General features: G+C 39.7%; 2 protein-coding genes across 4 annotated transcripts in view; one reads left to right on the forward strand and one right to left on the reverse strand.

The window, feature by feature from the left end:
• Window positions 1-7,635, forward strand: part of LOC136866084 (uncharacterized) — a 215,486-nt gene extending 207,851 nt beyond the window's left edge. For both annotated transcript variants that reach the window (XM_067142746.2, XM_068226602.1), the window contains one exon: window positions 5,824-7,635. In XM_067142746.2, coding sequence (XP_066998847.2) covers window positions 5,824-6,201 — 378 coding nt within the window. In that variant the 3' untranslated portion in view covers window positions 6,202-7,635. The remainder of the gene's footprint in view (window positions 1-5,823) is intronic.
• Window positions 1-18,200, reverse strand: part of LOC136866085 (putative protein FAM10A4) — a 405,358-nt gene that overhangs the window by 318,903 nt on the left and 68,255 nt on the right. The gene's annotated exons all lie outside the window — the stretch shown is intronic.

Genomic DNA, 18,200 nt, shown 5'->3' on the forward strand with positions numbered 1-18,200 from the left:
CGGTGATTAATCGACTCAAAAAGCCCACTCAAGGGGCTGGAGAAGAGAGAATTAAATTTACTTTGCACAGCAGAGGAATAACATCGGGGTACACAAACTTCATACTCAACTTCCATATCGACAGCCGTATTTTAACATACAATCTGTTCGACAAAAAGGTCTACAAACATCATAAGAAACTCCTCCAGCTGGGTATATTTTAATTATTTTGATCAGTATTGGATTATAGCCATCTAGATAGACTATAATGGTCATCACTCCCGCTTTCTTATCATTTTTGAATTTCATCAAGACTGTAAAACAATGCATGATGTTTTAAAAAGAGTTTTAATGTGTCATGGTGAATTTTTCCATCTATAATTTTTTATCCGCATTTTCAGCTTTGGATATTTTAAGCTGAATTGTTCCCATGTACACTAGCTGAAGACGACCCATATAGGGTCAAAAAAATGTTCTAGTCCCACTAGTGTTTGTGACTATGCAAATTATTTAGCTTTAATGGTTTACACTGGGTTTATATTGAAGAGGTGCACCAATATAAATACATTCTTCTAATAAGAAGGGTACACCACTAGAGGACATCTACATTTTCAACTGGTCTTTCCACTGGTAGCTCATTCTTCTAACTGTATTTAAAAATTTTGTAAGTCAATACAGAACCAAACATGAAATTCATCTTTGTAATAAAACCTTTAAACTTTTTTGAAATTCTCTTGCTGTAGTTTGCATTATAGGACCACCTACTAGTCTTCCTGTGCTTGCAAGTGTGAAAGCGCAAAAATAAAGCCTCAGACATCTATTCATATTCACCGTTGTATATCGTTCCCTGCATTAAAACACTACCACCTGCTTGTGCCTTGACTCACCTTTCAATTTCCTTCTGCTTACATCTTCAATCTTCAACGGACACTGCCCTGACACCAGCAGCAGCAAACATTTTAATAGACTTGCCTATATCTAACATTTGTATTACGTTAAATTTTGTTTCTAGAGAAACCACAGCCATTTTCCATTTGCCATTCATACCGCGCTAATCACTTAGAAGAGGCTACACAGATTTAAACACTACCGTAACAATCTGATACACTGACAATGTAACAGGGGCTTGATTCGAACCGACAGTAAACAAATAACTGAAGTGCGATATTAGACGGGTGACGAGACATGTGACTGGAGTTATGCAAATCGCAAGGGGAGGTGGGGAGGAGAGTGAGGTACAGGCAACACGAATTCTTATAACAATGCTCATCATAGCAGTAGCAAGAGCCAGCACATCACTACTCAACCTAGCAGCTGCCAGAGCTCAACCTAATTAGTGGCCAGCTAATGTGCATTTCTGCAGTACCATTCAACTTTGTTGCTGCACATCACCAAGCAACATATTGACACAAAAAATATGTATGTTTAGCTCCCAAAACCCCCCTTGGTTAACGTGGAGCATGTTAATTGCGAGTCTACTGTAGATATTTACAAATGTAGATGAATTTTCTGAATTTTGTAGAATACCGTATGTCACTGTTGGAGACTAAAAGTTATTTCACGCTCAAACCAAACCAAACCCCATGGCGCAACACCCCGAAAGGGCCTTGGTCCACCAAGCGACTGTTGCTTAACCTGAAAGCCTGCAGATTATGAGATGTCATGTAGTCTGCACGACAAATCCTCCTGGCTGTTCTTCTTTGCTTTCTAGACCGGGGCTGCTAAATCACAGTCGGGTAGCTTCTCAATTGTAAGCACGTAGGTTGGTTGGACCCTGAACCAACCCTCAAATCCAGGTAAAAATCTCCAACCTGCGCAGGAATCAAACCCATGGCTACCGGATAAGAGGCAGCCATACCCATACACCACAGTTCTGACTTCACGCATGTAGACCAGGCATCATCAAAAATTCACATGACATCGCATCTAAATGCCTCAGCGAATTTACAAATGTACCCAGCTATGCCTCCCATGGAAACCATTTGAACTTGCCGTGGTGGGGTGGCTTGTGCAACCCACTGAAGCCAATAGCCAAGCCATAGGTGCATCCACATTGGCTCTGTATCTGTCGAGAGACCAGAGTAACAAATGGTTCGAGTGGGGCAGCAACCTTTCGGAAGTCGCAGGGCAGCAGTCTGGAATACTGCCTGAAACGGTCTTGCAATAATATTTAACACGGTTTAAACTATGTTGATACTGCTATGCAGGGAAAACAATGGGAAACGACAGCTATAACTAACTCCTGAGGACATGCAGCTCTCTCGGTATGAATGATGTAATGATGGCAGCTCCCTCCCGGGTAAAATATTCCTGAGGTAAAATAGTCCTCCACTCCGATCTCTGGGTGGAGACTACGTGAGAGGGGGCAATCATCAGGAAGATGGATACTGACATCCTGCGAGCTGGAGCATGGAATGCCAGAAGCATGAATTGCTATGGTAATTTAGAGAATCTGAAAAGGGAAATGGATAGACTAAAGTCAGATGTAGTTGGTGAAGTGAAGTACACTGGCAGGAAGAGCAAATATTTGGTCAGGTGACTACAGAATTATCAAACAAAATCAAACATGGGAAATGCAGAAGTTGGTTTACTAATGAATAAGAAAATAGGGCAGCAAGTAAGTTACTATGACTAGCATAGTGAAAGGAATATTGTTGTCAAGATAGGCAGCAAGCCAATGATCACCACAATAGTGCAGCTCTATATGCCTACTAGTTCAGCAGATGATGGTGAAATTGAAAGAATATATGAAGAGATAGAAGATCTAACACAATACGTAAAAGGTGATCAGAATATAATTGTGATGGGAGACTGGAATGTAGCAGGCCAAGGAAGAGAAGGTAATGCAGTAGGAGAATCAGACTGGGACAAAGGAACGAAAGAGGAAGTCAGCTGGTTGAATTCTGCATCAATCATAATTTAGCCCTTGCTAATACTTGGTTCAAACACCACAAATGATGGCTGTATACGTTGACGAGACCTAGTGACACTAGAAAGACATCATACAGACTTCATTATGATTAAGCAGAGATTCAGAAACCAGGTTTGGATTGCAAGACTTTCCCAAGAGCAGACATGGACTCAGACCACAACTTGTTGGTCATGAAGTGCTATCTGAGTTGAAGAAATTAAAGAAAGGAAGTAATGCAAGGAGATGGGATCTACACAAGTTGAAAGTAAAAACAGAGGGATTGTTTCAAGAAACATGTTGCACAAGCACTAAATGAAAAGGCTGAAGGAAACATAAGAGGAATGGACAGTTGTGAAGAATGAGATCGGGAGGGTTGCTGAAGAAAGGTTAGGAAGAAAGAAGAGTTAATGTAAGAATCAACGGGTCGCCCAGGAGACACTAGACCTGATTGAAGAATGGTAAAAGTATAAAAATGCAAAAAACTAGAAAGGCAGTAAAGAACAGTGGCAATTAAACAATGAAGTAGATAGAAAGTGCAGGTCAGCTGAGGAAGAATGGCTGAAAGACAAGTGCAAGGATGTTGAAGGTTGTATGGTCCTAGGAAGATGCTGTATACAGGAAAATCAAGGAAACCTTTGAAGAAAGGAAAACTATAGGTGTATGAAATTTAAGAGCTCAGATGGAAAACCACTTCTAGGGAAAGAAGACAAGCTAGGAAGATGGCAGGAACCTATAAAACAGCTGTATCAAGAAAAAGTAGTAGATGTTCTTGATCTGTTACAAGAAGAGGCTGTTGATGCTGATGAAATGGGAGAACCAATTTTGAGGTCAGAATTAGATAGAGCTTTGAGAGACTTAAGTAGGAACAAGGCACCTGGAATTGATGACATACCCTCAGAATTACTGACTGCCTAAGGAGAAACTAGCATGGCAAGCTTATTCCATTTAGTGTGTAAGATGTATGATACAGGATAACTGCCATCTGATTTTAGACAGAAGATAGCAGGAGCTGACAAGTGTTAAAACTACTGCATCATTAGTTTAGTACCTCACACCCACAAAATGTTAACACTTATTATTTACAGAAAAAAAAAAAACAAAAAAAAAAAACAAAAAAAAAAAAACCTGAAACTGAGTTGGGAGATCAGTTTGGCTTCAGAAGAAATGAGATGTAAAGCAATCCTGATTTTAATAATAATAATGTTAATGGCTTTACGTCCCACTAACTACTTTTTCAGTTTTCAGAGAAGCCATGGTGCCAGAATTTAGTCCCACAGGAGTTCTTTTTACATGCCAGTAAATCTACAGACACGAGGCTGACGTATTTCAGCACTTTCAAATGCCATCGGAATGAGCCAGGATCGAGCCTGCCAAAATCCTGACTTTACGTGTGATCTTAGAGAAACAAATTAAGGGCAAGCCCACATACATGGCATTCAGAGATCTAAAAAAGGCATTCAATAATGCTGATTGGACCAAGCTATTTGAGATTCTGAAGGGGTCTGGGATCAGATACTGAGAAAGAAAGACTATATACAGTCTGTACAAAAATCAGTCTGCAGTCATAAGAATCGAGGGCTTTGAAAAAGAAGCAGCAATTCAGAAAGTAGTGAAACAAGGCTGTAGTTTGTCCCCTGTCCTTTTCAATGGTTATACAGAACAGACAGTAAACAAAATCAGAGGAATTTGGAAAGGGAATCACAATCCACAGAGTTTAAATCAAAACCATGAGATTTGCCAATGATATTGTTATTTTATCTGAGCCTGCATAAGAATTGGAGAAATTGCTAAATGGCGTGAACACAGTCTTGGGGGAATGAGTACAAGATAAAAATAGTAGTTCAAAACAAAAGTAATGGAGTGTAGTCGAACGAAGTCAGGTGATGCAGGAAATATTAGATTAGAACATGAAGTCTTAAAGGAAGTACATGGTAGTAAAATAACTAACAATGGCAGAAGCAAGAACAAAAAATGCAGACTAGCACAAGCAAGGAAGGCATTTCGTAAGAAAAGAAATTTGCTCACTTCAAACATTGATATAGGAATTAGAAAGATGTTTTTGAAGACTTGCTTGTGGAGCACGTGGAAGTGAAACATGGATGATAACTAGCTCAGAAAGAAAGAGAATAGAAGCTTTTGAAATGTGGTGTTACAGAAAAATGCTGAAGGTGAGATGGGTAGATCGAATCATGAATGAAGAGATACATAACCAAATTGGTGAGAGGAGATTGACTTGGCTAAATATGATGAGAAGAAGAAGACATCTTAAGACACCCAGGACTTGCTCAGTTGGTTTTTTGGGGGAAGTGTAGGTGGTAAGAACAGTAGGAGCACACCAAGGTATGAATGAGACAAGCAGATTATAGAGCAGATTATAGTAGTTACGAAGAAATGGAAAGGTTAACACAGGACAAAGGGGCATGGAGACCCGCATCAAACTAGACTCTGGACTGATGACCCAAACATCATCATCCTGCTATGACCTCTCAAATCCAACTGAATCCCCTAATCCATTATTACCAATAAAATTTATACATTCTGGTGATGAATTGCAAGAACTTACAATTCATCATGTCTCATATATTTCTTTAGTTTTGTTTTGCTCTTGTTGGTACTGTTTGTTTTAGAAGCTTGGACTATATTAAATTCTTCTAACAAAATGTTCTAATAATTTATCACATGTTTTCATCGTCTAATTTAATTCCCTACACTTTGACTAAAACATTTCGATGTATTCTCAAGATTGTTTGTGCAGTTTTAAGGAGATTTTCAAATCATTATTTGAGCTTTCAATAGTACCATTAACAAAATGAGTTCCTTGCATTAAAGTAACCACAAATACTTTATATTAAACTATAATATAAAGAATTCCTGTAAATTTCACCTCAGTAACTTCCAGTATTCATAGTATTGTTATGCTTTTTTTCATTCAGGTTCGAGTCCGTAACCATGCAAAAATGGTTGATTGTTACTTGACCACCTATTACAACCACAAGGGCTTCTTTGGTAACCGCAAGAAGGTAAGCGACGACATCATTGAACGTCCACAAGACTATCACATCTACGAAGGCCTCAGCACACTTACAAATATATCCCGTTACGACCTCCCAGATCCAGATGTCTACAGGGATTTTTTCCGACTCAACCCCTTATACGACTTTCAACAGCTATCAGCTACTTGTACTTACTTTAGAGGGTGTCCAATTAATCGTTTAGATGTGGCTATAGCTTATGATCTTCCAGAACTTGTTGGAAAATATAAGAAATCTGTAGATGAAGCACTGGCCAATCAACAACCAAGTAAAAGTTGAGCTGAGTAACGAAAGAGCTCGATGAAAGAAGTCAAACAAGTTAAAGAATATCTTGCACTACAAATAACCTATGAATGCAGACAGAAGGCTTGAGTTAAAATGTAGGTAACAAGATGACTTTTGAATTCCTGTGTAAGATAATTCTTGAAATAATTTAGATATAAACAAAATGATGCATCAATTATGAATGGCAAGAAGACCAGCCTTAAGCCTTTTGTTCCTATAGAGAAAGGTGTTAAATCTAGAATGTTATAATTTACAATTAAGAAACAATTAGGAAACAAAATCATCCATAAACTGCGTCTACAAAGAAGCTAATGAATAAAAACCGACTGGTTATAATAAGACAGCAAATAATATGGAGTTTCTGATCTGCTGGGAACCATTATTAAACAATATTTACACATAAATGTTGACATTATTCCAACGGCATAACTTACAAATATCAAATATTCCACAGCTGTAAAAATTCCCATGAAGAACGAATCTCCATATAAGCTGTCAGTAGACCAAAAAATAAAGTGATCATACATACAGCTTTAATTTATTGACCAATCTTTAAATGTGATGACTTTTCCAACGTCAGAACACCAACAGTGATTTCAATGACAAACATCCTCAAAGAAGATCATTGTGGTGCAGGTCTAGTGCAATTGGCTATTCAAGAAACAAGCAGCAGAAGTATTACATAATTTGGATTAATACAATGCAGTGCAAATTGCAATTTGTACAAAGAAAAGAAAAGAAAAAAAGGGGGGGGGGGGGGAAGTATAAAATGTTGTCATACTGCCAAAGACAGTTTTCATCATTAGCATTGCCCTTTTTCACATATTCCTAATATGGCAAAGAGCAATTTTTAAAATTCTACAATATATGTTAAAATTTTCTCAACTATACACAGTTCACAGCACAATGAACAAATTTACTGACCATAGAGACAAATACACAAGAAATCACTGCCAAAATGGATCTCTAGCATTAACTGATTTCCACTGACTGAAAGTGGACCAATGAATATGTGCAAATGGGCAACAAATATGTTGAAGTGGGAAGTGCTGAAATATATAGTATGAATCTGATGTAACTCACCTGAACATTGATGCCCTGCAAAATCTAAGAATGTGTGAATTTCAATCCTTTCCAATTAATGAATAAATATGTTTACCAAATATGCAGTTATAGAATTGTTTCTTGTAAGTTATTAGTACTAGATAAGAGAATTACTTTGTATTTCTGTAAATACTACCTATTTGTATGTCTGTCTCCTCAAATGCGTGACTGTCCAGATTAAGTCAATCCAATGTAATTGGATGTGTTCTTAATAAAATTACTATTTAACAGGTCATGTACTTTTCTACCAACCATGGCAAGTTTCACCTGATTTTGTGTTTTTGTGTAAATACATACAAATAAATATATAACCTTTTCCATGAATCAACATTATTTCTTCTCTATACTGTACAAAAATATCTAGGGAATAGTAATCACTTTCACAATTATGAAGTGTCTTGCACAAAAATATACTTCCTTTTCCAAGAATTGATTTGCTTTAGGTATATACTCAATATCTAGCCTTGTACATGCCACAATGGACTTAATCACAGCACAAACCTCATTATTAACAACCTCTTTTCCAATAGCAATCACTATTATTTCAACATTCGTCAATCTCTTATCGCTGAATCTGAATTTACCCAGAACTGTCACTTGACAAAAGTCATTGTTATTGTTTCATTCTAGGGGCACGGGTATTGAAAGGACAAGTATATTAGTGTATGTGCAGTCTGTCTCATAACAAACATGGTTGTCTCTCTGTGCTACTGTACCTGTGATTTGACTGAAGCTAGACTGGGCAGTGCAGAGAAAATGCAGGGAGACATAAGCACTATGGACGATGGAAAGATGCAGAGAAATAGAATATCTCCATGAGAAACACGACTTCTTCAACCTCCATAAGAAAATCAAGGAACTTCCAAGGAAATATCACAAGCCATATAAAGCTATAGAGATGCCAATAGCATTTTCTTGGAGGGAGCTGAGGTAAGGCTGAAGTGCTGGAATGAGTATGTTGAGAATCTATTTAACGATGTGCAGTCAGACAAACCACCCTGTACTGGGAATGCAAAGAAGCAAGTCTTGACATAACTACATGCAATCAAGCTGCAAAAGAAAAGTAAAGCTTAGGATCAGGACAAGATACATGTAGAAACTCTCAAATTCATTGCTCAAGATGATGGTAGAGGCCTAAATCTGCTAACAGCACTGTTCAGTGCAGTATATAAGGCTGAGAGAATTCCATTCCATCTGACTGGTTAAGATCAACTTTTGTTACTATACCTAAAGAACAAAGTGCTGTGATGATTATCGCACGATCAGCCTAATGCCCCATGTCTTAAAGGTATTCCTACGTATCCCACACTCATATCAATGTGAAATTTGCATAAAATGAATTTCATTGCAAAGCTCATATTTTTGTTAGCATACTCTTTTAAATGTTCAGTCAAAGGTTCCACCTTTACAATACTAAACATTTTTTTGTCTAATTAGCAGTTAACAAATGTCGGGACATGTTTCGTCCTTCTTGGTGGACATCATCAGCCGAAATACTTGTAATATAAGTAAAATAGACAAAGACAAATACACATTAAAATACTATTCGGATTACCAAATACATCAAGTTAAAATGCATAATAAAATTTGAAGAATGTTCTTAATATACTGGAGCACAATGCTTTTTAGTTCTGTGGAGAAAAATTGTGTGTGCACTTACAGTCAAATACACTGACTGACAGAGCAAATGCAACACCAAGAAGGAGTGGTCAGAACTTTATGCCAATTGCAGGGTAGACTGACGTCACTGAGGTATGCTCATGATGTGAAATGCGCCGCTGTGCTGCGAACGTAGCGAACGATAAATGGGACACGGCGTTGGCGAATGGCCCACTTCGTACCGTGATTTCTCAGCCGACAGTCATTGTAGAACGTGTTGTCGTGTGCCACAGGACACGTGTATAGCTAAGAATGCCAGGCCGCCGTCAACGGAGGCATTTCCAGCAGACAGACGACTTTACGAGGGGTATGGTGATCGGGCTGAGAAGGGCAGGTTGGTCGCTTCGTCAAATCGCAGCCGATACCCATAGGGATGTGTCCACGGTGCAGCGCCTGTGGCGAAGATGGTTGGCGCAGGGACATGTGGCACATGCGAGGGGTCCAGGCGCAGCCCAAGTGACATCAGCACGCGAGGATCGGCGCATCCGCCGCCAAGCGGTGGCAGCCCCGCACGCCACGTCAACCGCCATTCTTCAGCATGTGCAAGACACCCTGGCTGTTCCAATATCGACCAGAACAATTTCCCGTCGATTGGTTGAAGGAGGCCTGCACTCCCGGCATCCGCTCAGAAGACTACCATTGACTCCACAGCATAGACGTGCACGCCTGGCATGGTGCCGGGCTAGAGCGACTTGGATGAGGGAATGGCGGAACGTCGTGTTCTCCGATGAGTCACGCTTCTGTTCTGTCAGTGATAGTCACCGCAGACGAGTATGGCGTCGGCGTGGAGAAAGGTCAAATCCGGCAGTAACTGTGGAGCGCCCTACCGCTAGACAACGCGGCATCATGGTTTGGGGCGCTATTACGTATGATTCCACGTCACCTCTAGTGCGTATTCAAGGCACGTTAAATGCCCACCGCTACGTGCAGCATGTGCTGCGGCCGGTGGCACTCCCGTACCTTCAGGGGCTGCCCAATGCTCTGTTTCAGCAGGATAATGCCCGCCCACACACTGCTCGCATCTCCCAACAGGCTCTACGAGGTGTACAGATGCTTCCGTGGCCAGCGTACTCTCCGGATCTCTCACCAATCGAACACGTGTGGGATCTCATTGGACGCCGTTTGCAAACTCTGCCCCAGCCTCGTACGGACGACCAACTGTGGCAAATGGTTGACAGAGAATGGAGAACCATCCCTCAGAACACCATCCGCACTCTTATTGACTCTGTACCTCGACGTGTTTCTGCGTGCATCGCCGCTCGCGGTGGTCCTACATCCTACTGAGTCGATGCCATGCGCATTGTGTAACCTGCATATCGGTTTGAAATAAACATCAATTATTCGTCCGAGCCGTCTGTTTTTTCCCCAACTTTCATCCCTTTCGAACCACTCCTTCTTGGTGTTGCATTTGCTCTGTCAGTCAGTGTATTTTGCCTGCCTCATAACCTAACCAAGAATCATCAACACCACTCCATAACGCCAACAAGAAGAGCTCAATCATTGAATTCTAATGGAACTATTACGTGTGTTAAACAATATTATCTCACTCTGACACTGCAGAATTTACAAAATAAAACAAGCCCATCTGTTGTACACAAGTCTTTTCCAAATTCATTCACTAGTTGAATAAAAATACACTTTGTGATACTGAGCAAGTGGCTGCCTGGTTTGCGTCATGTAGCTATGAACCTGCATTTAGGAGATAGTGGGTTTTCCCTGATTTCCCATTTTCACAGCAAGTAAATACTGGGTCTGTGTCTTAATTAAGGCCACGGTCGCTTGTTCCCACTCTTAACCCTTTTCTCTCCCAGCATCGCTATAAGACTTATTTGTGTCGGTACAATGTAAAAAAAACTTTGTGATTGTTTCACTTTTGGCATTTTTCTTGCACAGAACTACTTGGGAGGATAAATCTGTACTGAAGCAGTACGTTATATAACTTATAACTGTTGTTTCCAATTCCTTCTCACTTCCATTTGTTCTTGGCCTTGAGGTATGCGGGGGTGAATGATTGGCTGTATGGGCAGGGGTGATGGCTAGTGCATTCCTTGTGGTTGAGACACACATGGCTAAATGGTTAGCGTGCTAGCCTTTGGTCACAGGGGTCTCGGGTTTGAATCCCGGTAGGCTCAGGAATTTTAACCATCATTGGTTAATTTCGCTGGCACGAGGGCTGGGTGTATATGTCGTCTTCATCATCATTTCATCTTCATCACGACGCACAGGTTGCCTACGGGCGTCAGATCAAAAGACCTGCACCTGGCGAGCCGAACTTGTCCTCGGACACTCCCGGTACTAAAAGCCATATGCCATTTCATTAGGAAATACTTCCTCCTGATGATGATGATTGTTGTTTAAAGGGGCCTAACATCGAGGTCATCGCCCCCTAATGGTACGAAATGAGACGAAATGGAATGACAAATTAAAAGTCTAAAATTCTCCACTGACCAGAATTCAAAGCGTGAGAACGAAGAATGAATGGATGGACATGAATTTAAAACAATCAGTGGATGCGACCCGCAATGCTTTACATTCACACAAACTGACGTAAAAGAATAGGATTACTGACCAAGGGACTGCTGCTATAGCATAACACTGAAACGATTATGCTTGCAGTCTAAAGGGGGTCCAAAATCCCAAGTTATCGGTCCCTCATAACGGTACTGATCGCCAGGAAAGTAGAACCATGGTATTTGTCCTGTTGCGGTACTAATCAAAAGTAGCAGAGACTTGTGGTATTCCACACATTATTGTACTACTCAGAGGTTATGAAATTCGACATATAATACAGACCTATGTTTTTCTCACTTCACGGCGCCATTTACAGGCAACGCAAACCTATGGTGTTCATCACATAAGAGTACTAACCACAGGGACCTTCCCCTATCCCGTGCTGTTTCTCACATAGTGGGTGCTAACCACAGGCAAGGCAGACCCATGGTAGCTATCATCCCATGGTTCTGCTCATATGGTGGTACTAATCACAGGTACTGCGAAAGCCGACCGCATGGTACTCCTGTGTGCTACTAATCACAAACCTATTTGGTACCTAATATAGTGGTACTACGCGCAAATAAAAGCGACCCATGATGTTCTCCGTGTGGTGGTACTAATCACAAGTAGTTTCATGGTTCCAAGATAATCATCCCTTGGTCGCCCCTTTTAGTTGCTTCTTACGACAGGCAGGGGATACCGTGGGTGTATTATTCGTTGGCGTCCCCCACCCACAGGGGGTATACTTTCTCCTAATTATCAGAGTTCTGTACTGTGTTCCTGCGCATATCTTGGAAACACAAGACTCACTGGTATAAATCCCTTCCTTACACTTTCTTAGTCACCAATAACTGCTGTCCGTTTGCTAGGTCATGAAAGATATTTAGCAAATTTAACCATATGTAAGAAAAAAATACATTTTTGTCATAAAAATGGATAAATTAAAAAACATTAAAAATGATCTAAACATTCTTAAAAATGCTATATATTAATCTAAAACCTTCTAGAAAGTTGAAACAATGACCGATCAACTCAAATCAGCAAACAATTAAAAAATAATAATTATTACAGTTTGTCATATTGCAGAATATAATGGCTACACTACTGAGCATTTTTCTAATGCAAAAGAGAAAAAAGAAGACATTATGCACCCTACCTGTTCCAAGATATGGTCTATTATGGATCTCCTATTATCCCCCTATCCATCTATGCAAATACAGGGGTGGATTTATGTTCAATATATGTTTCTGCAATGGTTAAATCATACTAGCATTGATATTTGCTATGCAATTCTCAATTCCCATTAGCATTTTAATGCATTCTACATACTTGCTGATTATCTACAGTATGTCTATTTCTAATCTTTGCACATAAATCAATTGTAATCACTATATTTCATGAAACAGATCTAATTTCCATATGCAGATAATGTGGTGATCTGGAGTGAGGATGAAGTGGAGGTTCAAGAACAGTTAGACACAATAAATAAAAATATTGAAAAATGGGGATTGAAGATAAATGTGGAGAAGAGTAAAACAGTGGTGATGAATAGAGGCGAGAAAGAAGGAAAGGGAATTATCAAAGTGGAAGATAAGAAATTGGAAGTAGTAAAACACTTCAAATACTTGGGAAGTGTACTGTCTGAAGATGGAAAGATAGATTTGGAAATTAACAGAAGAATACAACTGGGGAGTGCTTTCTAAACAGGTGAGAGGACTAGTATGGATCAAGGTCATACCAATGAAGGCTAAAGAAGTTACGTATAAAGCATATTATGTTCCTATGATGACATATGCAGCAGAAACTTGGACAATGACTCAGAGGGATGAGAACAGAGTACAAGCAGCTGAAATGAAATTCCTGAGAAGTATGGTAAAAAAAACGAGGTGGATCAGAGTAAGAAACGGATATACGGAAAGAACTGGGAGTACAGAAATTAAAGGACAAACTGGAGCAAAACAGATTGAAATGGTTTGGACATATCAAACGGATGAATGAAGTAACACTACCAAGGCGAGCATTGGAAGGACGGATGACAGGGAAGAGAGGATCAGGAAGACCAAGAGTGCGGTGGAAGGACTTGGTGAAAAGTAGCATTAGAAAATGAAACATGGATTGGAACATCGTGTCGGAAGAATGGTGGAATGAGAGGATTCTACTCTGCACACTATTGCCCTCTCTCCAATTCACACAGTTCTACTTTCAATCCTACCAAAATAGGGTACTCAAAGGCACACCATCAAAAAGCAACTTTTTTTAGAAGTATCTGAACTCTCAAAGGGAAGCAAGTGGAAAACTGTCGCTCTCAATAGCCTAAGAAAATACTGCCAGTGTGCTTCGGTATGTATTTGTGAAGCAAGATGCATTTCCCATCCTTCAGATTACATGTCGCACTAACATATTCTTGGGTTTTAGGGGACGATAGGATAGGAATAGGAAAAGGCTAGGCCTGGGAAAGCAGCAGCCATGGCCTTAGTTGAAGTACCATACATGACTGGTGTAATAATGGGAAATCACAGTAAATCATCTTTAGGTCTGGCAATGAAGGTGTTCAAAACCACCACCTCCAAAATGCAAGCTTGAAGGTGGATGACCTATACTCTTAGCAAATTAACTCAGTAATATTATTTCCTAAAAACAGCGTGGGGTCACATAGACAGAAGATAAGATGATGCGTCTTGAAAATTAGAATAAATGGAAGAATGATGTACGATAATAAGGATAGTGAGGGTTGGGGTCAAAGAGAGGCGGAAAGATTAGCCCGTCTCCTCACCAACTCTCCTTCCTTCTTATCAACTCTCCTAAGAGTCCACCGACTAGAGACTCGTCTGGCTAGTAGTACTGTAGATCTAGAACAAAGGTGCTCCTAGCCCAGTGCGGCTGGGCTGGTGTGACAAATGCGGGCAGCTTACGTCACAGTGAAGCGAGGGAGCGAACACACTTCGCAGGGAAGGGAGGAAGCCTTGAGGTTCAACTGTGATTATGAAGCTCTCCTCCACTACTCAGCGAAAGGTTGCCTGAGGTACAGTATTAAAAACAAAGCGGTATAATCGCAAACAAAAAGGCTGACCTTTTCAAGATATTTCGGATTGCTTTATAATGCGCTCGATAAAAACAGATTTATTTTCTTATACTTATTCATCCAAAGAAATCTGGCATGTTATAATTATTTTTTTTTGTTATAATCCTACGATTTACAATTTCTTTGATAGTAATGACAATATTTCCATTTATGAAAAGTAAAATTCCTATTGTTCATTAAGCAAAAAATAATATAATTACATAATTCAACAAGTTTACTGCTTGATTTTGCACAATGTTGTAGTGCTGTGCGACTTTCCCTGTTCACTGAATTTCTGAAAATAGTGTTTAAAATTTAACAGACATCTGATGATAATAGCTAGCCTCTAAATGGCGAGAGGGAGTTTCATCGTGAGTGAGGACATATTTGCTTTATTTTTCTTTTGCAATTTGCTTTACGTCACACCAACACAGATGGATCTTGTTGCAACGATAGGATAGGAAACGCCTAGGAGTGGGATGGAAGCAGCTATGGCCTTAACTAAGGAACAGCCCCAACATTACCTGGAGTGAAAAAATGGGAAACCACGAGATATTTATTATCCAAGATTAAAGCATAACAACAATGTAAATATCTGCCAGATAGATGTATGCCTTCAAATAAATAACTGATGTTATTCCCGGTAAACATGATTGAATTGTTGGTGAGTTTATCAGGTAATTTAAACTCAAACAACCACAAGCCACAGCTTATCCACCTTAACTCTGTATTATATTAGAAATGTTTCTAATGCACCTCTTAAAATTTAATAGTGAAAACTGCAATTCATTATGTACATTGTAAAAATATTTGTGGTTGTAGGCCTAACCTTTATTGTATCTGGTCAAAATACATAACCTGCAATGAATGTAAATAACTTATTTCTTACAACATAAATTGAAAATGATGTGGATTTCTGCCCTCTTTCTTTCATTATTTTCCACCTCCATTACAAACTTGAGTATCGCTGCTGTGATCGAGAGTGGCTGGAAGAACTTTGCTCAACCTTCACAGCCTGTGACGTAGCCACGTCACTGTGGTTGAATAGCTGAATGGCATACGCTCATTGCCTGCCTGCCCGCCCCCTTACAGTGCTGGACACCCGCAGGACAGAATGGCCAGCGTGAGCACTACTGATCTAGAGGCTTCGGTACTGAACAGCATATTAGTACATGTGTATGATCAAGAATGGACTGTAGTAGGGTGAGGAGACTGATCACTTCTATTTTACAACAATCAGATTCAGACTTTTACATATTAGGCCTCAAACCCGTTGCTCATGGTCTGGAAAGGAATCAGTATCGAAACACACTCAAACTGAAATTGTATTTGGAAATAAAACTTGTTCTTATAAAACCAAATGCAATGAAGTATAAAAGTCATGCATTTGAAAACACACTATTCTTACAAAAAGAATTGACATGTTGCCTATTTCATTTGGTTTAGAAAGCAAGGATATATTGCTGTCCCTCTTACACTGGATCTTTAAGGATTCATAAGGACTTGTTTTGAACTGTTTCATAAAAGGGCCTCGGAACATTTTAGTGAACAGCCTGTGTCACCAATATATTAAGTTAGATCACTTGTGTAGTTATGTGATCTACAGGGGCAGGAAGCTACATTGCTAACATCCATATTATGAACAGATACGAATTTGACACACAGGTAAGTAGTGGTCAGCATAGAAGTGAAGAGAAATAAACAAATAATAAGGTGGGATGACAGGGTAATTTTCATTGCATATATTTAGTACTAAACTTGTACCTGTTCTTCGCACACGAATTTTCTTCAGGAATTTATGCAAAGTAACATGTTTACATGTTCACACGTTTAATGTGACATGTTAAAATGGTATTTTCCTACGAAAGCACGTAGCAGTAACATGAAGTATGAAGATGATGGACAAAAGTCAAGAGAGAAAAAGGATGATTTCCAAAATCACTGTGCAGTATAGTTCCTGGTCCGAAGTGCAAAATTCTCCATGGTTTACAGGTTGCATATTGTATCTCTGACCACTGGCGTGGCGCTTTGACGATGGGGATATCTTCCTTAATATATGCCCTAATGAAAAGAGTAAAATGGCTCTTTTAGTTTTCCCCGTTACCCATCTTGAAGTGACATGCACGGCATGTCCCAAGAGACTTGAACTAAAAATCCAATTTTTTGTAATCATCTGCGTTATTATCCGTCGAACAGTAAATACACACATGGCATAAAGGAACAGAAATAACCTATTCTTAAATGTTTGTAGTATACAGTCTTTTGATAGAACTAATGCTAACAAAAATATTTGAGAATAATCTATCTATAAGTACCAACTCCATGTAATTACCATCATATGCACCTGATAGCACAATCCTGAGTGAGTAGATTCCAAATACGTAATTTGGTTGAGATACGTCCGGCAGTTTTCCACTTTTAGGAACACACAGACAGACACCAAAAGAAAAGTTCTGCCTTATGTTTCCTTATGTTTGAATATATTAGGTGGGGTTAATTTTCAAGCCGAGCAAAATAATATGATCCTTTGATTTTCTCCTGTTATGGATCCTTCAAATAACTGTAGGGCTGCAGAGCATGAAGCCCGTAGAAAATAATAATTTTCACCATCATTTGAAGGCAGGTACTCACTAGGAAGCTGCAACATGCAACGCAATGGTTGCTGCAACAATATTTTTCTTATGAGTACGCCTTCAGCTTCGTTGCTGTAACCATTCGCAGTGAGGTGCGCTGTGATCCATCTGGTTGTCAGTATTCCAGCGAACACAAAGCGGCGCGCAGTGTGTTCGTTGAAGTGTTCCAGGCACATTTCGTACTCAGGACGCACAGAGGTTATGGAGTGAACTGAGGAATCCTGTCTAAATTTAATAGAATTATATTGCAATTCTACATTATTATGGGACCCTTCAGTGAAGTGCCAAATGATTTCAATATCAATAATGTCTCATATAAAAAAGATATGTTTAATGAAATTAAATGAACCTTACCTCTATGTGATTTTTTTAATTCGCTGATGATTGCTTGACACACTTGCGGTACAAATTTACTTACGACTACCGGGCGAGTTGGCCGTGCGGTTAGGGGCGTGCAGCTGTGTACTTGCATCCGGGAGATAGTGGGTTCGAACCCCACTGCCGGCAGCACTGAAGATCTTTTTCCGTGTTTTTCCATTTTCACACCAGGCAAATGCTGGGGCTGTACCTCAATTAATGGCACGGCCGTTTCCTTCCCAGTCCTAGCCCTTCCCTATCCCATCGTCGCCATAAGACCTATCTGTGTCGGTGCGACGTAAAGCAAACACAAAAAATATTTATGACTTGCTTGGATATTCTGAAGAGATACTGCAAGCTGGTGAAGCTGTCACCGGTGGCTAAAAATCTCAAAGTAAGTGCCAATTTATCTTGAACAGATATAGCTTTTTCTAAATTTCGTGTCCCTTGTTTATTTTCGGTTCAACCAAATTTAATAAATACTCGAAATCGGTCGGTGATATATGAGTGAAATTCTTAAAATATCCACTTATTTCTTGCAATTTCAAATCCAGAAGCAAACTGGAATTAGCTTTACCTTTGTAAAACTCATCTTGCCACCAACGACGGGGATGTTTATAGTCCTCGATTAGGTAATGCAGCAGAATATACACATCATTTATGATGAGTATACTGGATGCCGTGGT

The sequence above is a fragment of the Anabrus simplex genome, chromosome 3, assembly GCF_040414725.1.
Source record: "Anabrus simplex isolate iqAnaSimp1 chromosome 3, ASM4041472v1, whole genome shotgun sequence".
In the NCBI taxonomy this organism is placed as follows: Eukaryota; Metazoa; Arthropoda; class Insecta; order Orthoptera; family Tettigoniidae; genus Anabrus; species Anabrus simplex.